Consider the following 23,772-nt stretch of genomic DNA (forward strand, 5'->3'; position numbering starts at 1 on the left):
ACTCTGTGTTTTAAAGTAGCTTCATAAACAATAATGTGGCAATTAATTTTTATTGAGTGATTATGAAAATGCCCTTTAAAGGTGGAACAGATTATTTCTAACCTTTGCAAGTGATTTCTTGAAAGGAAGATCGTGTATGTAGCAGATAATGGGCTGCTACTCCATAATTTCCCCTGACCTGGATGGCCCAGGCTAGCCCAGTCTCGTCAGATCTTGGAAACGAACAGGGTTGGCCCTGGTTAGGACTTGGATGGGAGATCACCAAGGAAGATCAGAGTCCCTGCGCAGAGGCAGGCAATGGCAAACCACCTCTGAACAGCTTTTGCCTTGAAAACCCTACTGGGTCACCATGAGTTGGTTTCCACCACCAATCTATAATTGTAACTCTCACAACTAGACAGTAGGTGGGGCACGTGAGCATTGCAGTTTCAGACAAAATAACTGTAACAGCTGAGGAGGGAAATCAAGGGCCTCCTTTGAGGATGTGTGTTCTTGTACGCCTGATGATTCTGGGGCTGGCGCTGTCACCAGGATCTCTAGCTAAGCACTTAAGAGGTCGGAAAGGAAAGTTCGACTGCATAAGTCGGCTGAGCCCTCGTTCCCAACCCTTGCTGTAATACACTCTGCACCTCTTTAATCCTCTGGGATTTGGAATTTCTGCATCCTTTGAGGGAATACCAGAGTTTTGGATGGCATTGGCGATGGGGAAGAGCTCACAATGGCAAGCAAGGGAAATGTGCATGGGGTGAAATCTCTGATAAATGAAGAGGCAAACAGATCTCCAGATAAATTCACTAGGCTAGGTTGGGTGGAAGGTACTTGGCCTTAGGGCTTCAATTCTTCAATAAGCAGGAGACTCATTGCGCTCGAACCTCTGAGAGGCACTGCCCCTGCCTCCTAGCCCAGGAGTTGCTGTCCCAGGGGCTGTTGAAGAATTACTAGCCTCATGGTGAGGAGACCCAAATGCATCATTCGCTCTTTGTTTATTTTCTGTTAAATGTTTATATGCTGCCTTTCCATCCAAATAGGTTCCCCAAGGCTACTGAGAATGGGACCGTAGCAAATGTGGAAATCTGCTGTCTGATACAAGACTGGGGGAAAGAGGTGTGACTGGCTGTTTTTTAGACTCGCTCGGGCGCATTTCCTACTGGGCCCTTGAGAAGAGAGGCAACGTTTGGCCAGTGGAATAATCAGGAATGATGTTCGCTCTGGCTACTTGTCTTGAAAACCCTACTGAGTCATCCTAGGATGGCTGTGACTTGACAGTAATTCCCTTACTGACAGATTCTTTTATTGGCGACAGCACCCCCTGCTGTAAGGGAAAATGTATCACTTCAGTACTTTTATTTATATATATATATACAAACAATACATACTGTCACAAAGTCACAGATACTGTACAACCCTTGCCTTCCCCATTCCACTATACAATTGCCATCATTATTTTTGAATACACACTCTGTACAACAACAGACCCCACACTCCTCCCCCTCCCCAACCCTGCTTGCACACTGCCCTTGGCCTAGGTGTCTCCTTGTGCGCTGCCTCTTTTTGCCACACGAGGGCGTCATATCTGAGCCACGGGTGTGGCCTCCCAGCAGAAGCTCCGCCTCCTCCTTCACAACTCAGATGCATCCAGAGCTGATTTGGATGGCAGCCCATTGGTTGGGAAGGCAGAGGCAAGTTTTGTGGAAATTGTCATTTCTTAGGCTCCACCTTCTACATGTCATTAGCCAAAGGTGGCAAGATCCTGCTTCATTCCCCCTGCCCCTCTCGTTTCAATCCCAGCCATTATCCTTGATCATGTGGTTGAGTTCAATGATGTATTTCCCTTCCTTGTATTTTTGGCTGGTCTCGAAGGCTTGTTCCTGCAAGACACAAGAATGCAGAGGGTGTAGAAGAATGTGTGAACTCTCTTAAAGCAGTGCATTAGTTGTAAGATGGCAGGTAGAAACTCACATATTTCCATCCGAGCGTGGTTTTGCAGTTCTCGCAGTAGATATCGGCCACAGCGTGTAGACCTGTCAACAGGACCCGTTCTTCAGCTGGGCCACATCCAACATTTACTCTGTGCAGAGCCAAGGAAAAAAGAGACAGCCGGTGAGGTATAGTGGGGAAAGTGTTTGACTAGGACTGGGGAAATGAGTTCCAATCCCTGCTCAGCCATGAAGCTCCCTGGTAACAACGGACCTGCCGTGCTTTATCAGCTTAACCTACGCGCAGGGATGTTGCTGCCCAGTACCCCTTGGAAGAAGGGCAGAAGAAAACTAGATAGTGAAAGGAATGGGGTTGAGGGGCACAGTGTCACTTAGCTCTAGCAATGCCAGACATCCCTTAACCAAAATCTCTTTTGCTTTCCTAGTCTGAGTTTTTCCTTGCCCTTAAATAAGTGAAGGCCTCAAGCTTTGCCTCACAGGTTCAAACTTGACATCTTTTTTGCCTGGGAGCGTGCAAGACAGGGTTCAACATTGGGTTACAGTCAGGGTTGATGGCACGGCCATTTGAATGCTGAGGTTGCTTTATCAACACTTGAACACATGAAGCTGCCTTCTACTGAATTATACCCTTGGTCCATCAAAGTCAGTATTGTCTACTCAGACAGGCAGCGGCTCTTCAGGGTCTCAGGCAGAGGTCTTTCACATCACCTGCTTGCCTGGTTCCTTCAACTGGAGATGCCGGGGATTGAACCTGGGACCTTCTGCATGCCAAGCAGAGGCTCTACCACTGAGGCACGGCCCCTTTTATTTTAGTAAAAGACCATCTGTGGCGATTCCCATCTCTGAGGATTCCCCTCATCATTGCACACATACTCATCCCTATTCCTGAGCCCGTTGGTTTGCGCATTTTGGGAGAATGGGGAGAACCCAGCACATCACCCCTTAACCCCTCCCCCCCACCAGTCTGATGAAAAACCTTTCCTTCTCCTGGGATGGGTCCTGCCTTATCACAAAGGTCATCGCAGATAACAAATATGCCAGTGGACAAAGTTGTAGTTCTTGCTGAGTTGTGCCAGGGATGAACTGGTTCAGACTGCAGGCAGGGGCTGCACGATTGTTTATTTATTCATTTATTTAGAAACTGTGTATGCCACCTCTCCAGGGAACCTGCCTGATGGAATGCATCCCATCAGCAACAAGACGCTTTCGTACAGAAAACTAGAATGTTAAAAGTTCGGCTGGGTTTGGAATCCTGCTCTTTGCCGTGCTGCTCTTTTTGCAGAGAGGACCCTGCCTTCCACACTGAGAACCAGGCCATTGGCACAACTTGAGCCCACAATAGGGCACAGATGCTTTCTCAGACTGCTTTGTTGCTGCCCTTTGACATGAGTTTGCTTCTTCCTGTGATACTCACACAGAGTTGAATAAATATGCCCGACCTTGGCTTCCTTGAAAAGACTGTAATGACAAGAAGACAGGGGGAACAGCTTTAAACAAATACCTTGATGGTTTTTTGCTGCCCCTCCTCCTTGCAGGATTCCTCACTTTCACCACAGTCATGACCTGCAATACCCACCAACCCCCTCATACTTTCCTCTATTCAGGAGCCCGCAGCTCTAGCCCCGGCTTCCTGGCTTCATTTCCTTGTTTGTTCTCTGTCTTGCTTTCAGGCACACCCCATCTCTGCAGGCTGAATTTTGTTTAATAATTAATCACCCAGCAGCTGAAACCTGTTGACCTCACAGTATTTCAGCCGCCAGGGTGTGGATGGTTAGGCAAGAATCAACAAGCCCCCCCTTGAGAGAACTGTCAAACCTAAGGAAACAAGTAACCCACCTCCTTGCTGCTTTCCAGATTCCACCCCACTAGGGTTGCCAACCTCCAGGTACTAGCTGGAGATCTCCTGCTGTTACAACTGATCTCCAGCCGACAGAGATCAGTTCCCCTGGAGAAAATGGCTGCTTTGGCAGTTGGTCTCTATGGCATTAAAGTCCTGCCCCTCCCCAAATCACGCCCTCCTCAGGCTCTGCCCCCAAAACCTCCTGCCGGTGGCAGAGAGGGACCTGGCAAGCCTACACCCCACCATCACCTGCCTTCTTTCAGTTCCAACTAACTCCCTCTTCTTTAAGTACTAGAAAAAATGTCAATAGTTTTGTTTGCTTAATTGCGGTTCCTTGACGTATGATCCAGCAACCGGGGGTTGCTACAGTCCTTCCCTTTTCTTGCTCATCTGTTAGAAGCTAAATCGCTCACCATGACAGCAAGGGGAAGGGCTTCTGGCCCTGTGTTCTGGCCTACTGGGGTGGTGTGTCTTGGAGATATCCCCAAGATCCTCTGGCCCATACTAGGGATCTGGGCAATGCAGCATAGTGCTGTGGGTTAGAACTGAGGCTCTGAAATGGTGCCGTGGATAAAATAATCATTCTGGGAAATCAGAGCCCAAAGCCTGCATCTGTCACAGACTACCCAGAGTCTCACAGCCATGGTCTCCCTGCCTTTGTTTCCTATTTGTAAACTGTAACAGTGTCCTACCTAGCAGGGTCGTTGTGTAGACAAAGATTGTAAAAGTCCCTTTGAAAGTGTCTGATACATAATGACCCTCATTAGGGTGAAGATGTGGGAAAGCAGAGTAAGATTCTCTGTAATAATAGCTTTAAACAACAACAACAACAACTAACTTTGCTATACCACTTCTGGGTTTTTTTTGTTCGTCTGTTGAACCAAGTGACAGGGAACACAGCCGCCTCTCCGTGAGGATGCTGTCTGTCGGGTATCCCGGTGCTCTTTTTACCTTGGAGATAAGGTCGTCGTGGTTGGCCAGGTGTGCCCGGCAGTGCACGCAGCTGTAGCGTCGGTGGCAGTTGTCCAGATAGGCTTGGAAAGTTTTGGGCTTGGACAGCCTCACCATTGTGGTGGGGGTCACAAAATGGAGAGAAGAAGCCGCAGGAGAGTTGCGAGGAAACGCACAGTCCCCCCCGACGGGGAAGCCCGAAGTGCCCTAAGAGAGAGGAGTGGTGTGATCAGCAGAGTGTGGGAGAGCTTGGGAGAGGTGGGGTAGTTTGGTGAGGATAGGGTTTTTGGATTCTCAGGTGGGTGTGCTAGAGCCAGGAAGGTTAGAAGTTGGGATGCCTGGATTCTATTTCCTATCTCTTGTCGTTGGCTAAATACTGTCTAACCAGTCCTGGTATATAAACCAAAACAGTACCATGTGCTCTCCCTCCCAAGGCCACTTCTAGGAGGCTCAGCTTGTAATAAACACTGAGAAATAGGTCAGCTCAGATCATCTCGTGATGGAGAAGTATTACCCAGAATAGAATACAAGCGTCCTAGCTCTCCCATGCTGCCTCTCTCCAAAGAACCTCTTTCCAATAACGGTGTCACTCTGACATCCACTAGATCCTCTATCCTTCTATTTTTGAACAACCCAGGAATTCTTGGCTTCCAAATCCCTTCATTTCTCCCTCCCCCACCCCTTAGATGCAGGAGTTGTGGCACTTTGACCAAAAAAATATGTAAAACAAACTTTTCATTGTATCAACAGATGATGAGCTTTCCCTGTTTTAAGATCTGCCACCCACTTCAGGTTTAAAAAATGCTGTTTTGTGTTTAGGAACTCTTTTTTTTGTGGGGGGAGGTTATGGATGGATGGGATGGTGTTGGTAAAGTGCAGTGCCCAATTAGGGTGGGATTGTTGAAGGCTAAATACAGGAAGAAGCAAACAGTTTGCAGAAGAAATAGCAAGGAGGAGGAGGCAAAGAGCTGATAAATAGTGCTAAAAATATGCAGTTGCAAAAAAGATGGCGGGAATGAAGGGTGCATGCAATGTAACCTGTGGATGGGTGCAGAAGGAATGTTGAAAGATTCAGGAAGAGGGGGAGCTCCCAAAAGGGAAGGACTATCAGAAAGACAATGCGAAGAAGTTACAACTGATGAAAGAGCACGAGTGCTGAGGAGAGGGAATGGTATAAAGGAGAAGAGGCAGACAAGTATAGAATTAAGGGCAGAGAAACTGGGAATGCCGAATGAACGCGGAAAAGCGAGGCATACAGAAACCTGCGGATGAGCCTAGGAGAGAGGAGGGATAAAATCACCAGTGCAGGGAAGAGGGGGCTGATGAAAACGCAGCGGCTGAAATGAATGCCGCACAGGAGGGAGGGGGTGGGTGCGAGGGGAGAAGGCAAAGGAGGAACCTTCTGCAGGAAGGCTGGAGGCTTCCTTTACAAAGGGAGGCTGTTGGCTGGGGAGGAGGGGGGGGGAAGTTGGAACACGATTGGGGGAGGGAAAGAGAGGCGGCTCCTTGAAAGTGAAGCAAGTTGATCAACCAAGCCTGCGGGCAGGGGAATGCTGACTTGAAAAACATGGAGGCTATGTCTTTGCAAACAAAAATAAGATCCCGTGTTCCATGGCACTGGGTATCTTTTTGTGAGGGAGAGATTTGGGAGATCTCTGGTGCAGTCTGCAGAAGCCCCTGCAATCGCCCCCAGATTTCCTACTTCCTCTCTAAAACGTCTTCGGTCCCATTGCTGATGCTGGATCTGATGTCCTCTCCCCTAGCAAACACCACCTGTGGGGGTTTTGCGCTTGTGGGGGGCGGGAAGGGGGAAGTCTCGTCATTTCCTTAAATGTTTGTGTGGTTCCCCTATTTTTCCTAGATGTAGATAAGAGTATGTTAGCTGTAGCAAAGGTAATGATGGAAGGAACAAAGGGAAACACAGGGCTAAATGTGGCGTAGAGAGCCAGTATGGTGTAGTGGCTAGACAGTTAGATCAGGACCTAGAAGACCCCAGGTTCAAGTTGCTGCTTGCCATTTTTTTCAGGTTGCCAGCCATTTTATTTTCTCATCCTAACCTACCTCACAAGGTTCTTATGAAGATAAAATGTAGGAGGGGAGAGCCATATATGCATCCCTGTGCTGGTCTATGACTGTTTTTTTTAAAGAAATAAAGATTGAGATATGCATCCCTGAACTCCTCAGAGGAAGGGTGGAATAAAAATGATCTATATAAAACAAAGTCCTGGAGCATGCTGGGCACCTGTACAGGAATTCTAAGCAAATATTGTCCCATTACTAGATGACATATGGTAAATGTAGGCAATGTTATTGGTGATTAGGATTCAGCCTGGATCCTAATTACAGAATAATAGAACTAACCATTATCTTAGCCAATATGGAGGGACCTTATTAGCCAGAGATACAGTAAATATCAATTTGACCAGTTACTAGAAATGCAGTGCAGCAAAACATGACAATTGTAGGGAAAAGTCTGTTCTAGTATAGTGTTAGGATAGATGGATATTGAATGCCTGACAGGAAGGAGTTTGAGTTTACCTTCCAAAATAAGTTGCTTAGTATATTAAGATGGTCAAACAATATGGGCTTGCTTTAATATTGTGGGGAATGCAAACTGTTGCATACCACTGGCACAGTGTGAGAAGGGATTTTCTTAAGGTGGTTTAATATAGGAGATCTATAAATAGATATTCAATCTTCTATGAGGACATAAGGTGCATTCTTGACCCTGATTTCCTGGCTTCTGGGGGTCAATATGTCTCTTTATGATTAAATAATGGTATTTTATGTACCATAATATGAAATGTAGGCTTGGCTCTAAACTTTTGTTGGTGCTTTCTGCAGTAGTCAACCTTTTCCTGTGGGAAATTATGTGTGAGTACAGGTGGCATGTGATTTTGAGGATATCCAGTACTTGAGAAAACATAGTCATGCATTATACTACAATAACCTATCTTCTAAGAAATATGGGTTAATAGACTAGTGGGGAGGAGCCCATGAAGGCAAAGTCCTATCAAGCATCAGACGATAAGCCAAGCCAGATAACACATATTATTTATCATGAGAGTTATTGGTTATGTAGTTAATAGTCTCTGATCCTAATCTGTTCAATTACAGTTTTCTTAATTACTTATGTGTATGCAGGAGAAGGGAATGAAGAAACAGGAGGCGACACAGTTGTAAAAATGGGGTCTCAGTGACTGTAAATTGCAATTTCTGTTTGGAATTTCTGCTGCAAGGAAACAACAGCAGAGTTGTAATTTCCACATTGGACCTACTTAGGCAAAATGTTTTCCAGTGATTTAATCAGTTATACACATTTCAGAGTCCATCTAATATGGAAAAAGGCTTGGTGCAATATATTTTTTTAACTTGGCATTAAAAAGAAATCAGAATTCGAATTTGTTTGGTTTCAAGATTGCAAAATAAGTATTTCTTCCTCATCTGTCAGCTGTTGAAACTTGGGGCTAGGTAAACCAAAATGTACCTCTCTGTGGTTAGTTTGAAGCTTGCAATCATGAGACCCTGGATTCTGGGAAATACGGTAGTGTATTTGCTGTTCCAGGCTATAAAGATATGGGTAAAGTAACCCACCCTTCATAAACAGTCCAGTAGCTATGACTCCATTTGATTTGGCTCAGTGCCTCCAATCAATACTGAGCTGGCCGTGTATTCTAGGGAACAACAATAATGCAGGCTGCTCGAGCCGAGGCAGGTGCCATATTACCTTGAATTACAGGGTCTCTAAAAAGATATCTGTAGCTTTCCCACTCTGAAGATGATACATGAGCCATTGAAAGACAGGTGAGAGCACATTGTCCTTTGGCCTTCTTGGATTCTGGTTTTAAAAATAATGTACACAGTGGGTCAAAGTACATGCAAGTATTTTAAAAACAAGAGAGGCAAAAGATATCACCAGTTACCCTCGTATGGATGGGTAAAATTAAACTAACCCTGACATGCATTTTATCCTTTGTTGTTTACCAGATCTGTTTTTTTTTTTCTCCTAGTAGCAAATTAGAAGATAGTTTTGTGCCACGGTGAGATGCCCCAATCGGCCACTGCAGTCTCCTGCCTGAACGCCTAACAGTACAAGCCACCCACCATAATCTTACCTGGCAGGAGAGAAATGCAGAAGAACCCCCTTCTTTTGATGAATCCTCCGAGCCCTCCCGATGCACGCCTACGTAGCCTTGAGAGGGTGTTGGGATGGCTGGGTGACAGGGGAGGCACCCTGCGGAGAGACCAGCAGGCCCCCGAAAAGCACCAGCTGGAAGTCTAGACTTCCTCTTGTTTACAAACCAAAGCTGAGAAACAAAGGTGTCTCCTCCCCTTGCCCCCCCTCCTTTCTGCGGGCTTCCCCCTTTGCTCCTTCCTCTTCCCAGCCGGCCAATGAGAGGAGAGTATGCAAATAAACTGCAGAACTTTAAAAGGGGGAGGGCCAGCACATCAACTGGTGCAAATGTCGGTGGGTGGAGAAATCTTGCGCTGTTATGTGCGTCAGCCTGCCGTGGGAATAGGTGGCGCTCAGCACGCTGAATGCCACTGAGCCTACGCAAAGTTCTCTTTTCCTCGAGCAAGAGGTAGGGCTTCCATATCAGAAGCCGTTCACTTTAAGGCAGCCTTGAAGCCAGTGCCTCCCTGTTCCTGATTCAGGACTAGGAGGCCAGGGAGGATTTCCCTACCAACACTCCTAATACCAAAACCAGATAATCCAAACTTGGCTCTTACAACTTTACATTTTACAAATAGACACAAACGTCTTCTTCCAGAGGGGAACCAGACAGGAACTTCAAAGGGAAACTCCTGGATGAAACTGACAAAATAGATCCCATCAAGAAGTGTGCTATTGTTATGTGCACCCCCTAGGGTTGCCTGGTCCCTCTTCGCCACCAGTGGGAGGTTTTTGGGCCAGAGACTGAGGAGGGCGGGGTTTGGGGAGGGGAGGGACTTCAATGCCATAGAGTCTAATTGCCAAAGTGGCCATTTTCTCCAGGGGAACTGATCTCCACCGGCTGGAGATTAGTTGTAATAGCAGGAGATCTCCAGCTACTACCTAGCGATTGGCAACCCTAGTGCCCCCCCTTCTCTATGTGGTGAGACGTTCTGGGAGTAGCACTTATTCAGGTTGGTTTCCGTTGGAGCACTAGAGACTTGTAGTGTTTTATTAACAAATATGCAGGTAGGATACTCATGAAGGCACAGAGATAGTCCTATAGGATTTGCCATCTTACATCAAATCCCCAAAGTCAGAAATCCTGCAACTTCCAGGTGCTTCAGCCAGCTCCAGCATTGTCTACATCTCTCTCTGTACTCCCAGCATCAAACCCTGTGCTTCCTTCTTACACATACATACTCTTCCCACTCCTTTCAGTCGTAGGGCTGTGTGTGGGGAGTATCATCTCCCTCAAGCCCTGATGGGTTTCTTGAACAGCCAGTTTCCTAGTATCTGTCTGTGGAAACATCCACAGCTGTTAAAACACTGTTTCCTTTCTCATGTAGGATGTGTACGATTGTGGTCACTGTGTTTCTAAAAAGGCAATGCAGCGCTGGGGTAACAGCTAAGGGCAAGCAACATGATTGAAGGTTGAAGAAGAAGAAGAGTTGGTTTTTATATGCCGACTTTCTCTACCACTTACGGAAGAATCAAGCTGGCTTACAATCACCTTCCTATCCCCTCCCCACAACAGACACCCTGAGAGAGCTCTAAGAGAGCTGTGACTAGCCCAAGGTCACCCAGCTGGCTTCATGTGTAGGAGTGGGGAAACCAACCTGGTTCACCAAATTAGAGTCCACCGCTCATGTGGAGGAGAGGGGAATCAAACCCTGTTCTCCAGATCAGAGTCCACTGCTCCAAACTACCGCTCTTAACCACTACACCACGCTGGCTCTACATCTTGAAGCGGTGTAGTGGTCAGAGTGTCAGACTAGGATCTGGGAGACCCAGGTTCGAATCCCTGCTCTGCCATGAAAGGTTGCTGGGTGACCTTGGACCAGCCACACACTTCGCCTGACCCACCTCACAGGGTACTTGTGAAGATAAAATCAAGGGGAGAATTATGTAAGCCGCCTTAGGTCCCTGTTGGGGAGACAGGTGAAGTAAATAAATAAATAAAATATTATAGTAATATATTGTATTTGCCCAAAGATACTCCAACAAGGGCTGAACATTTTCACCTGTTCTTACCACCCCTGGCCTTATAAATCTTATTAAGATAATCTGGGATAATTCATTTTGGTTGAGTGGTTTGGCAACCTCAAGTGTTGTTAAAATAGTAATTTAACTTGTCAATGGTTTTTTTTTTTGCATGACTACTTCTATATTACACCTGTGATGAGTACTCTGTTACCCATCTCTTTATGAAACTAAAGATGTCACGAGAGAGTGGGAAGTGAGAGCACAGTGGTGTAATGTAATCCAATTAACTCTGCTGCATGTCCTGTATTCCATTTTAAGACTCTGCAAGCTGTAGATTGACAGGTTCCCCATCATGCCCTGAAACATCTTTTTATCCCCTCCCTTTTTTTTGCATTGAATACCCAGCCTGGTGAAGAGTTATGGGGAACTCAAAAGGTTGCACAGAGTTTTGTGATATTTTGGTTGGTCCTAGTAAACAGGTTTCACGCTACTGTTGTTTTTTGAATTTTTCTGTAGCCGACATGGCAACCTACAGTCTTTGCTTCTTACCTCCTTGGTACCTACTGACCTCCGTGAAGTCATAGTCTTCATCCAATCTTGTATGATTTCTGGTTGAAATATCTGAATAACTTTCAGCTTTTCATTGATGTGTCACATCTGTGAGTCTCTTGTGCCAAAATGAAGCTTTACAATTGACATGATGTTAGGGCATATCGTAGGGATAATCTCCTGGTGGCCAGGGGTATAGTGAGTTGACCAAGGCTTATTTCAGGGTGCGAAGTCCCCCATTCTTTATTTGTAGGTGTGCCAGCAGTGAGCTCGGGGGCATCATGTTTAGGTTGCTTTGCAATAAATGAAGCTTTGGCCTCAACAAAGCCAGAAAATTATGAGGAAAGTATTCTGGGGCAGGTATATATCAGGTGGGATGGCCCAGTGATTATGGGGGAAGGCAGAGAAATGCAAACTTGAGGCTGAGGAATACAAGTCTGGGAACCAGAGATCAACTCAGCTTTGTTTTAGGTGTATGTATAAGGAATGACGCCCTGACCTGGATGGCCCAGGCTAGCCTGATCTCATCAGATCTCAGAAGCTAAGCAGGGTCAGCCCTGGTTAGTATTTGGATGGGAGACCACCAAGGAATACCAGGGTTGCTGTGCAGAGGAAGGCACTGGCAAACCACCTCTGTTAGTCTCTTGCCATGAAAACCCCAAAAAGGGGTCACCATAAGTCGGCTGTGACTTGAAGGCACTTTACACACACACATAAGGAATGACACAGTGCAGAAAAAAATAAATGGAAGCCATATTTGGAAACCTGTCTTGTGACTTGCTACTCATGGATGATGCCAGGAATGTGCCCATAGAGGGTGGAGACCAATGGCAACACACCCACCTGGGAGAACACGTTGGCCTTCCCATCTCCATAGAGAAAAAGGCAAACTGGACCCAAGAAGGCAGGTCCTAAGAGAGATAACAGCTTCTAAGCTTACCGGGCTCTACTGGGCCTGGGTGCTTGTTTCTTGAAGCACACAGGCTTGCCTGGTCTCTCACTAGGGTTGCCAACCTCCAGGTAGTAGCTGGAGATCTCCTGCTATTACTACTGATCTCTAGCCGATAGAGATCTGTTCCCCTGGAAAAAATGGCAATTGGACTCTATAGCATTGAAGTCCTGCCCCTCCCCAAACCCAGCTCTCCTCAGGCTCCACCCCAAAAATCTCCTGCTGGCGACATTGAGGGACCTGGCAACCCTGTCTCTCACTGCACTAGGAACAGGACAAAATCTCACTCCCCTCATACACCTTACATTCTGCTGGAGAATGTGATCACTGTGTGGAGGGTTTGTGTGTGTGTGTTTTTCCTTGCTTTGTGTATTTTGTTATTCTATCCCCATGCAATTAAGGAATTACTGTTCCAGTTTGTGTTTTCCCACTGGATAAGCAAGAAAGTAGGAGAAAGTAAAATGTTGGTATGCTTGCCTAGATTGACGTTTGGGAAGATGCTCTACTATGGCTACCCCTTTGGCTGAATGAAGATGCATAATTCCCCTGACTAGAGAGAACCTCTGCCAGATGACTTTTTCCTAGTCATTTTTAGGAGCTCTTGTGCTGTTAATATGAAGACTAGCAGTGTGAAGTACAAGCTAAAATTCCCAAGGGTTCTGTTTTTTGCTTTACAGCATGACTGTAACCAGGCAGTTTCTAGACCCTCTGCTTTTATGTTGCTCGGTCAATGAAAACACCATGCATTGTTAGTTATAATGAGTTTACTTGTTTTATGGTTTTCACTTCTTTTTCCTTTCTGGTTGTAATATACATTGTCTCTGCCCTTCCCTAGGCCCTGTAATCTGTCTAGTAAGAAACATGTTTGATTCCACCCCCCCACTCCCCAACTAAATCATTCATTGAGAAGGGGTGGATGGCTGTCCAGGTACTTTCGGAGGCTGGAGGGGTAATCGGTCATAACACCAGAGACCCCGTAGCTAAATGCTTCCTCGAAATCTTTTTCTTCATTCAGAACCCAAAGAAGAACCTGCGTGGAAAACACGATACATCTCAAAATGCAGTTCTCATGGTTCTTCCCAAGCTAAATTTCTCTTTTGGCTTTCTAGAAGATCATAGTAGTATTGGCCGGCTGGCCCTTGTGGCAGTTGTTAAACCACTTACCTCACCCTTGCCCAGAGCAGTACTTCAAGGTACAAAAACATAAAATGGGAGTGGTTTAAAACACAAAACAGAAATGCTGAATAAATGTTAAAATTGGTAAACAGGACTGGCACAGTCTCTCTCTCTCTTTTTTGCCATGAAGTCACAGCTTATAGCAACCTGGTTGCTTATAGCAACCTGGCAGTGTTTTCAGTGCAAGAGAAATCCAGAGGTGGTTTGCCATTGCCTGCCTCAGCATAGTGACCCTGGATTTCCTTGGTGGTCTTCCAAGTACTAACCAGGGCTGACCCCACTTAACTTCTGGGATTTGATGAAATTGGGCTAACCTGGACTATCCAGGTCAGGGAACTTGGTTTAAGAAAAGTTTGTTTTTAAACTCAAAGCCTCCCTAAAGCAAGGGGAGGGCAGAAATTCATGCAGGAATTTGAGTCAGGTATGTGGTAGTAGAGGAGTGAGAGGGCAGGGAGAAGTGGAGCCTGTCTCAGAGCAGAAGAGACTACACCTGCTCATAGATACATGCTCTTTTCATACAAACTGTGTATTTTGAGGCAGGAAGTCCCTGGTTCAAATTTAATCTAAGGCACAGATTAAGGCTTCAGTGCCTTGTATGCTTACTTAAATACCTTTGAACTCAGTAGGGTAGACTTCTGAGTAAGCACACGGAGGATCAGATAGCACATAGCCTTAGGCACAACCCTGTCTCTGTGTCTTGGTTCTCCATCAGCAATGTGGGTATAATAATATTGACCTGTTTTACAGAGTTGCTGAAAGATTTTTGGAACAGTGGAGATGAAGTTCTTTGAACACTGTACAGACATGTGCAATAAAGACAAAGTCTGCATGGCAGACAGATGTCTTGCCTTGACCATACGTACATCCCAGTTTCCTGCCATTGCTGGGGGGATGGAATCAGTGGGGCATTTCCCTAATCTGGCACCTCTCCTCTTTGCACCGCACACTGTGCTTTGTGCACCCCACCATTTGGAGGCTGTATGCAAAACACCCTAAGATCCTAAGGAAAAAGTTGATTGGTCAAAGCCTTTTGGGGAACTTTGAACAGACATCTCATTTCCTGACTGTTCCCGTGTCTCATTGTTCCAAAAAGGGAACTCTGTGCCCCTGAGAACCTCTAGAATTATGGGGCAGAAAGAAGAGAGCTTTTGCCAGAACCAGATGCTGGATGTGGGGAAGACGGTTCCATTTTCCAGGCCAGGGAGATGCACTGAAGCTTCTGAGATCTGACAAGATTGGGCACGCCCTTGAGCCCCATAGGGGAAAGATGGGCATCACACAGTTATAACAAGTAGTAATGATTTATGAGCCATTGTGGTGTAGTGGACTGTAATCTGGTGGTGGGCTCGTTTCCCCACTCCTCCACATTAAGCCTGCTGGGTGACCTTGGGCCAGTCACAGTTCTCTCAGAACTCTCTCAGCCCACACAGAGGCAGGCAATGGCAAACCACCTCCGAACTTTTCTCTTGCTTTGAAAATCCTACAGGGTCACCATAAATCAGCTTTGACTTGATGGCACTTTCCACCACCAGTAATGATTTTTAATCCCCGGAACCAGAATCCAGGAAGATTTTGTTATAAAGCATTTTACTCAGGCTTTGGCAGGCCCTCAAAGGTAGGAGCTACAGAGCTCTGCAGTCCTGACTCCAGCTTTCCACCCTGCCCTGCTTACCTGTATCCCTCTGTCTTCAAGATGCTTAATAAACTTTTTCCTCATGGTCACCCTGTGTGAAGGGGAATAGAAAGAATGTCAAGAGTTTAACAACAGGAGGAATTCAAACCCTACCCTACCTGTTTACTTTGGAGGCCAGCCAGTCAGAGATCCAAGGAGGTGCAGTGGATAGTCCTGGACTGGGAATGGTGAGGCTTGGGTTCACATCCCCCACCCCAAGCCAAAAAGCTCTCTGGGTGACTTTGGTCTGGTCACTCAGTTTAGCCTACATCAGACGTTTAAAAGGGAGGTAGGAAGGACGCTGTATGCTGCCCTGAGTTTTTGGGAGAAAGGGTGGGATGGAAATGTGATAGCTTTAAAAAATAAAAATGGGAATGAACAAGGAAGACCAATGTAGATCTCTGGAGACAGAGAAATGGAAGGACGTGCAAATTTGGAAAAGAGTAGCGTTACTTGTAAAACTGAACAGATAAAAAATTGTATGCCATTACTCACTTTTGAACAAATTTAGCCAGCAGTGCTCCACAGTAGCCCTTTTTCACTGGAAACATTGTCCTGTGGTTTTAAAAATATAAAAAGGAGGGTTAACTGATCATTAAGAAATGTTAGTTCCTCTACCTTCCCCCCCTTTAAACAACTGGATCCCTCACCCCTCTCGAAGAAGCCTAGATTCACAGTACATGCTTTTTCTCCTTTTTCTCTTTAATCTAGGGTTTCCAGGTCACCACCAGCGGGAGGTTTTTGGGGCTGAGCCTGAGGGGGGCGGGGTTTGAGGAGGGACTTCAACTCCATAGAGTCCAATGGCCAAAGCGGCCATTTTTCTCCAGGGGAACTGATCTCCATCGGCTGGAGATCAGTTGTAATAGCAGGAGATCTCCAGCCACCACCTGGAGGTTGGCAACCCTACTTTAATCACTACTTTTTAATTAATTTTACTCGGTTTTTATACTTTTTCCTTTGAAGTTAAAGTTTATAAAACTTCATACATACAGTGGGTGAGGAGAAGGGGTTGGAGGAAACACAGGAGGGGCAACCAGTGATGCTAAAAAAACAAAAAGCCTGTCGTGTCCAGTTATCCTGGGTCTCATTCTCACTAAGGTGTTAATCTTGTCTGGGATATATCATTTCAAATTTTGGATTATTGGTGTGCACACTTGAAGTTTTCAGCCTACAGAAGAAATGCCCTCTACATAGAAAACTAACGTGGTTGGAAAGAACCCCTCTTGGCAGGCTGCTTTTCAAAGCGGAGACATTTTCGTTTTATTTAGAGGAGTATTTAATCACATGCAGCCTGGATGCTACAACCCAGAAACAGGCTGAGCACCTAAGTGAGGCCTGAGACAGAAAGGAAATCCATCATCTGATCTCCCCTTCCCCTTTGTTTTAAAGCAGCAGCAGGCAAACTCCAGTTTCGATTTGCAGCAGTGTCCCTAAAGGGGGGGGGAATGTTTAACTTCCTTCTCCAAAGCTGCTAGTGAAGAAAAAAATATACCTTGGCCCTGAGAGCTAAGCCTTAAATCCTAACAAAGGGAGCTTTGACTCTTGAAAGCCTTATACCCTGGAAATCTTGCTGGTCTCTAAGATGCTGCTGGACTCGAATCTTGCTCTTCTACTGCAGACTAACATGGCTACCTGCCTGAAGCCTTAAATTATAAGTTTTCTGGTGGGGGCACTTTCAAATCCATTTCTTGTACTGTGCTAACATGTTCTCGGTGCGCCCTGACAGGTAGCAGAATCTTAGTCCTCAGTGCCTGATCCTCTTGTACTTATTAGCCCCCTTCTCAACAATAATTTTTCCCTATCTTATCCAGTCCTCCTGCTTTCTGTCACAGAGACACTACTGTATGAGTTCCGGCATGCGAAGACCAATGTTCTCGCTGTCTGATGGAAAATTAGACACTGTTCATTAGACTGTATTTTCTGGGTTTTTTTCTGGGACCCTTGGTCAGCTTTGAATTTCATGGGAGGACTGCTTTTGAGGCGAGAGGCTACGGTGGTGGACCAGCTCCTCAGTTTCCCCAAAGTGAACTGCCTGAAAATCCTGTTGGGCGATTAATACCCCGCACACACCTTACTTCTTGCCTCTGGGTAATAAATAGGATCAGATTTCACCCTAGGGCTTCTAGTTGCTGATCCTTATCCTCAAGGGCCCTTGTGTTTCTCCTCCCCCTCTACCCAACCCAGCCCATCTGCTCTCACCTGTTCAAGATGGAGGGTAGCAGAAACTCGAGGAAAGATTCTTTGATTGGTATGAAAGGCAGTAGCCCCACATAGTAGAGGAGGAGGATGGTGATGCCACGTTGGACGGAGAAGATATATGGCATCTCTTTGTTCTAGAGGATGGAAAAAGAGGAGAAAATAAGTTTTCCCCAGTATCTGCTATGAGGCTGTGTAGTTTCTTGATTTCATAACTGGGAAGAAGTGAGTAACTGGACATGATCACCCATGCCGGTCCCTGTAGCGCACAGGTTCTGAAGGTCAGCTTAAATGGTTTATGGAGGTAGCTTCCTGCTCTTTCCCAGAATAAGAGATCCTTTTTCCTTGGGGCACTTCAGTAAAATGTAACATGTGCTGTACAGATTTAAATCTGTTACCATTAAATCTTCCCTCAAATAAATGTAGAAATTGTACTGCTATGGGGATACTTACAGTGTTGGGGAATCCCTGGACCAAAGTTCTTGGTCAGGGACCTGACAGCTTTGAACAAGTTATAGACTTGTTACCTACTACAGTGGTTCCCAGCCGGGGTGCCAGGGTCCCCTGGAAGGCAGCGGCGTTATTGCAAGGGATCTGGGAACCCATATGCACACTAAGCATTTTCATTTTCATCTTTCTGTCTTTATGTATTTTCTCAACCAACAGATACTAATAGTACAACTGCTATCGGGGGTGGTGGTGGTGGTCCATGAAGTTTTTTGATGTTAAAAAGGGGGCATCATACTCAAAAAGGTTGGGAACTGCGGTTCTCATATACAATATAGACAAAGCAGTCAACCAAAAGAGCAGGAAAGTGCCGCTTAGACACATTCTAATTAGCTTGTTATAATGAAGTGTGCTTGTCTGTTATTTTCTGCTGGATGGAGAGTCCTGTATGCATTTGAAAGTCTGCATACTCTTCTCCAATTAGACACTTATTCTAACAAAACAAAAACATTTTCATGGTTAGAGACAGTGCTGAAGGGCCATTATTACTTACAGCTGTGTGGCATTTCTTCAAAATTTCTTCTTCAAAGGATGCCCAGATGCTGATGTGGGAGCGGTCATATTGGCGGACTAGATCTGCTACCTGTATGGAAGGGCAGAATGCATGAGCGGAAGGATACAGATATCTGTTTCTCAGAAGGAGTGTAGACTTGCCCAAGGTGCCTAACTGGTGGAAACAAAGGGAACATTTTGTTGCCTGAAGGATCAGTGTTCCCTTCCCTACAGTTTGCTAGCTCTCATTTCATCTCTCATTTTAGTGGATTCAGTAAGAAGTCTAGATGGCCAGGGCCCAGGATTTGCTGTTAAGTAGAGTGTTTTCCAAAGTGATGGGCCCAATTTTCCCAAGTGAATGGGGTATGAGAAGCCTGGAGAGGGATTCAGAAATGAAATCAGGCTGGGGGGGATGGAATTGCATCTGCCTAGGCGTCTGCAGTTCTCACAAATGCCACGGAATTATAGAGCGGGAGAGAGGGGTGGTGGTGTGGATCTTGTTGAAGTTAATCTTGACTAGGTGAACCGAATCCATGGCAAGAGATGATGCAAATGTGTTTCTGCCCTGTAGGTAGCAAGGGGAGGAGAGGGGCCTGACAAAAAAATTACCCTACTGGATCTAGCATGTGACTAGGATGGAGATGCCGGAGGGGAGCCGCTTGACCACAAGGCGTGCCTTACCTTTTGTATGAGTTCGTCATTCTCCTCCTTAATTTCTATATTGATAGGTATGCCAGGGAATTTCTGAAAAACATCCTCCAAACGTGGGATATGGTGATCTGAGCCATGGGAATAGCGGCCTGGTGGGGTGGGGAGAGCAGGGTAGTTTCAGGAGGACTGGAACTTTCTTTGCTGGACCTTAATCCCAACAAAAGTTTACATCTGTTGTTTCTGTCTTTCTGGAACAGTGAGAAGTTCTAGGGGCTGCACTATCGGACGTGTTTCTTTGGATAAAAGAGGTCCCTGGAGATTTAGTGTCCTTATAATTGATTTTTGTGTGTGTGCATGCTATCAAATCACAGTTAATTTACAGTGACCCTGTAAAGTTTTCAAGGCAATAGACCTTTCAGAGATGGTTTGCCATTGCCTGCCTCCACGTGGGCTGAGAGAACTGCAACTGGCCCAAGGTCACCCAGCAGGCTTCATGTGGAGGAGTGGGGAATCGAACCCGGTTCTCCAGATTAGAGTCCGCAACTGTTACCCACTGCACCATGCTGGCTTTCTCATAATCAATTTATTTACAAATATACAAGCAGAAGGCAAAGAGGCAGTCCTGCATGGCAGAAGGTCCACAAAGCCCAATCTTGGCAACCAGACAGAGGCTACCTCCAATTAGAAACTTGAAGTTCTCGTTCTCATAATGTAAAGTGGGTTCAAGCCCTTTGCTGCAGTAAACATGTAAGTATTTAAGGTACCATTAGACTGTTCTCTTTCCCCCTCTGTTTCAGTGACTTCCAAATTGCCAGTTGCTCTGGAGATCAGTTCCCAGCTCTTAGAAGACCACCTCTTGTTTCAACAGCAACTGCACTATCCTGGATTATTAACCCGCAATCATTCTAACCAAGGAATGCTTGGCCAGTAGCCGCCAAATGCTACACTTTCCCCTACAGTGCCCTCACTCCAAACAATCTCAGCACTGCTTACCTGGTGAGAAGGTCACCTCCAGACAATCCTTATAGGGAGGCAAATCCTATAGGAATACAATTAGGGTGAAGGTTATGGAGCCAGGACACCTGGATTCTCTTGGTTGGAAGGGTAGGATGGGATAGAACTGGGCTATGTGTGCAGATAGGAGCAAAGATGCCAGGGTTGTTTGATTGGGTTGGCAGGGGCTAGAGGCAGTGGGTAATGGGAAGCCAGAACTCCTTCCTGGGTGCTCACCTCGTAGTTTGTCTCACTGATTTTGATGTTGCGTCCTGTCTGGCGTTCGAGATCGTTATCATGGGACACAACCACGACCCCGTCCCTTGTCATGAAGCAGTCAAGTTCCAGTAGATTTGTTCCCTGGCTTTGAGCACTGGGAAGGTGGAGAGAAGGGTCAGGTAGAGGCTGGATAGCCACGGTAATGAAAGGGAAGCAGGGGGTAAGCTGGGGGAGCATCACTCACTGGCTGAAGGCTTCCAAAGTGTTCTCAATCCGTTCTCCGCTGCCTGGGAAGGAAACCAGGATGTTGAGAATGCAGGCATGGTATCTCTCTGCTCAATCTAAATACACCTGCTTCCCCTCCGTAGCCCTACTGAGGGCTTCAGCTTTCGATTCTAGGAATGTAGTAATACTAGTCTAGAGCCCTGGAGCAGAAAAATATATAAAACATGCCTGACAGCGACAAGGACTTGGGGGCGGCGGAGTGGCTACTGGAATCCAGGGCTGCTTTCTTCTTCTGTGGTTGCTCTGACTGTGGTCTTTATTTTAGGGTTTGGAGCACCCCACACCTCCTTGCCTATCTCTGTAGAGGCCCGTCCACCCCAGTCGCACATTCACTTGTCCCAGCTGAACTTACCTCCGCGATGCGATACATGCTGGCATCGAATGGGAAACTTGCGTGGCCTGTGCAGCAGGTGTGGTCTCTTTCGCAGGCAGTGAGAGGTCAGGGCATAGATCCCCAAGACAGGCAGGCCGAAGAGGAGCAAGGGGTAACCCATGGCGGAAGGCAGGACTCTTGGGCTTGGTGCGGAGGTTAGAGAAGGCAGGAGCCAGGACACCTGGGTTTTCTGGAGGGTGAGCTGTGCTCACTGATTATGACAACAACAAAAAAGGAAGGGGTGGAAAAAGTAAGTTCCTCTGGGAGAAGAGCAGACCCTGATGGGTTGAATCCGATAACCTGGAGTTCTTAGTTGCAAGGAGAGATGACTGTGGAAAGCTGACAAGACATCCTGACCAGGTGTGGCTGGCTAAGCAAGCTCATGTGAATTTGAGGCACAGGAGCAGGAAGAAATGTGGGGTGTGGAAGGGAGCAGGACAGACACTTGCCCCACCCCCTTGATTGGCAGGACCTTCCCTATCTCCTTGCACCTGTTCATTCACCTGAGTGACTGTATATACACACACCAAGTCATGCTCCTTTCCCTTCCCTTCCCTGTCCTTTTCCTGCTAATCTGCATACTTTACAGTGTTGACTCTCTCAGAGGGTAAAGAGCAGTTTTCTTGGCAGCGACAACCCAGCGCTTGGCTGTTCTTGCCCTAAACCACTAGTTTTCATTCCTTCTCCAGGGACACCTAACAGCCCAGTCTGTCTCTGACTCTGGCCTGTTTCCAGTGTACTGGCTCACCTTCTTTTACAAGCCAGCATTTCTCCTTCCTAAAATGTAAACTGGAGGTGGGATGAATCTCGTTCCCAGTTTGTAAACAATATGAGCTGACTTGGGCTTAGTAATTACGATAAGATCGTTTTCATCAGCAGCCATCTGATTGGGAAAGGGCGACAGCTCATGATCTGAAGAATTAACGGCTGGGATTTCTACAGCCTGTGGAAGATAGTTATCGGTTTTGCTGGATCACACCACAGAACCATGGAGTCCAACATCCTGCTTTGCACAGTGCAGTGACTGTGCATTCCTGCACAGTGGGAGCAGATGGAGTAGATGACCTCTGGGGTACCTTCCAACTCTGATTTTGTGAAGGCAACATTCCTCCCTAGTGATCTCTCTCCAGTTTTACTTGTTAACATTGTCTTTAAAAAAAACTTGGGGAGAGTTTCTGTGTCTAGATCTGTGAACTGGAGATTTGTGGACTGTGATTGTGAGTATGTGTGAGTGATTTTTAAAAATGATCTTTCTATTGAAGGTAAGCCAACCTCTGGTTTCTTTCCCTCCCGCAAATGACACTCCAGCTTCATGCAAGCATTATTTGACTCAGTTGTCACTGCATACCTGGTATTAACTGGCATCATCACTTAGAAGCAGCCACACCTTCTGCGGCTCATGTTCCGGGCTGTGCCTAGTTAAGAAAGAGGGATTCCTTTTCTTGGGCCGCCCTTTGCTGCAGAGCACCCTGAGCAGATCTTCACCCATTCTTTCCTGCTCCTGCTGCACTCTGTACCCCCCTCCCCACCCCCGCTTATATGTGTGCTTCAAATCCCCTCCCCCTGCTACCAGTACCGCTTCCTCCTACTCTTTCTGCCTCGTCTTTCTCCAGTGATGCTTCTCCGCAGCCTGACTTGGCTGTATTGCAGAGCCTGGGGGAGGGAGGATGAGAGGATAGTTGGCAAGGGAACCCAGAGGATGCAGTCTTCAATTGCGGTTGCCTAGCAACTGAGGGGCACATGCTTGTCCTTGGCTCCCCAACCTGAGAAAAAGGGTTGGCCAGGCCCAGAGTAGCAGCAGTGCTGCTGGAGAAGGCAGAAGCAAGAGGGGCATCCAAAAATGGTCCAACAGTTGTCAGGCTGGCCATGTTCCCATCTGACTTTGCATGCATGCTGGATGGGATTGGTGCCTGAGTGTATGTATGAGATGATTTCCCCCCCCCCCCCTTTGCTTATTTGCTTTGTCAGAGGGCCCATAATATGTATAGCAAACGAAGTGTGAAGGATAACACTTGATCCTGTGATGTTTGCCTTGGTTGCTTGGCTACAGCTCCTTCATCTAGGAGTGTCAGTGTAGAGAACATTGGTGACATTTTTTTTAAGACTATGTCAGCCATTTCAGAGTTGAGAAATCAGAAAGTAGCATTTTGAGGGTTCCCAGAAATTGGTTTTGCTGGACTGTGCGGAACATAGTGGTGGTCCAGCAATCTGTCTCCCAAGAGCAGTCAGCTCGCAAGCAAGGCTTGACAGAAACTGCCGCTTCCTGTTGTTTGGCTTCAGAGTGAAATAATCAAAGGTAGACTGCTTCTGAATGTGGAAGACATATTCTTTTGTGGTCAGTCACCTCTTTGTGACTGACCACAAACATTCTGATTCCGTGGCCACAGTATCATCTTGTAATAATAACAATGCCCTGACCTGGATGGCCCAGGCTAGCCTGATCTCATGAGATCTTGGAAGATAAGTGGAGCAGCCAGGTTAATACTTGGGTGGAAGACCACCAAGGAAGTTCACAGTTGCTACAGAGAGGCAGGCAATGGCAAACCACTTCTGAATGTCTCTTGCCTTCAAAACCCCTTGAGGGATTGCCATAAGTCAGCTGCGATGATATTTAACAGTTATATGACAATTCAGACTCTTCAAAGTGCTTTAGGTACATTATGCTATGTGATTCTTACTAAAAAACAACAACCCTGTACGAGAAGTCAACACTACCCTCACAGCAAAGGAAAGACTACCCTATTCCCAGTAGCAACTGGGACTGCAGAAGTGAGGGGGGAGGACACCCCCCCCCAATCATTGGCCAGTGGCTCAGAGGTAGGACAGTGGGTAGCTGCATCCCC

At 46.5% G+C, this 23,772-nt stretch overlaps 2 protein-coding genes across 2 annotated transcripts; both read right to left on the minus strand.

The window, feature by feature from the left end:
- Positions 1-1,384: 1,384 nt before the first annotated feature.
- Positions 1,385-4,860, minus strand: YPEL3 (yippee like 3). The gene is made up of 4 exons (XM_056863866.1): positions 4,729-4,860; positions 3,352-3,395; positions 1,960-2,068; positions 1,385-1,868 (listed from the first exon to the last, which is right to left on the minus strand). The coding sequence occupies exons 1-4, from the start codon at positions 4,843-4,845 to the stop codon at positions 1,779-1,781; spliced, it is 360 nt and encodes a 119-aa protein (XP_056719844.1). The 5' UTR covers positions 4,846-4,860; the 3' UTR covers positions 1,385-1,778.
- An 8,396-nt stretch (positions 4,861-13,256) lies between these two features.
- Positions 13,257-21,050, minus strand: GDPD3 (glycerophosphodiester phosphodiesterase domain containing 3). Its single transcript, XM_056863865.1, has 10 exons — positions 20,909-21,050; positions 20,516-20,558; positions 20,290-20,425; positions 20,053-20,098; positions 19,090-19,208; positions 18,410-18,499; positions 17,413-17,546; positions 15,709-15,768; positions 15,214-15,265; positions 13,257-13,395 (listed from the first exon to the last, which is right to left on the minus strand). The coding sequence occupies exons 1-10, from the start codon at positions 21,048-21,050 to the stop codon at positions 13,261-13,263; spliced, it is 957 nt and encodes a 318-aa protein (XP_056719843.1). The 3' UTR covers positions 13,257-13,260.
- Positions 21,051-23,772: the final 2,722 nt, after the last annotated feature.

This window comes from Euleptes europaea, chromosome 18 (genome assembly GCF_029931775.1).
Source record: "Euleptes europaea isolate rEulEur1 chromosome 18, rEulEur1.hap1, whole genome shotgun sequence".
Classification (NCBI taxonomy): domain Eukaryota; kingdom Metazoa; phylum Chordata; class Lepidosauria; order Squamata; family Sphaerodactylidae; genus Euleptes; species Euleptes europaea.

What these genes read in the sequence shown, in the direction of transcription:
- GDPD3 (XM_056863865.1), bottom strand. Translation starts at nt 21,050, where the DNA reads ATGGGTTACCCCTTGCTCCTCTTCGGCCTGCCTGTCTTGGGGATCTAT. An exon ending in TCAGTGAGACAAACTACGAG is followed by an intron (nt 20,099 to 20,289) that starts GTGAGCACCCAG and finishes GTATTCCTATAG; the next exon opens with GATTTGCCTCCCTATAAGGA. An exon ending in ATGACGAACTCATACAAAAG is followed by an intron (nt 18,500 to 19,089) that starts GTAAGGCACGCC and finishes CCTTCCATACAG; the next exon opens with GTAGCAGATCTAGTCCGCCA.
- YPEL3 (XM_056863866.1), bottom strand. Translation starts at nt 4,845, where the DNA reads ATGGTGAGGCTGTCCAAGCCCAAAACTTTCCAAGCCTATCTGGACAAC. An exon ending in ACGACGACCTTATCTCCAAG is followed by an intron (nt 3,396 to 4,728) that starts GTAAAAAGAGCA and finishes TTGTCATTACAG; the next exon opens with TCTTTTCAAGGAAGCCAAGG. An exon ending in CCACGCTCGGATGGAAATAT is followed by an intron (nt 1,869 to 1,959) that starts GTGAGTTTCTAC and finishes TGTGTCTTGCAG; the next exon opens with GAACAAGCCTTCGAGACCAG.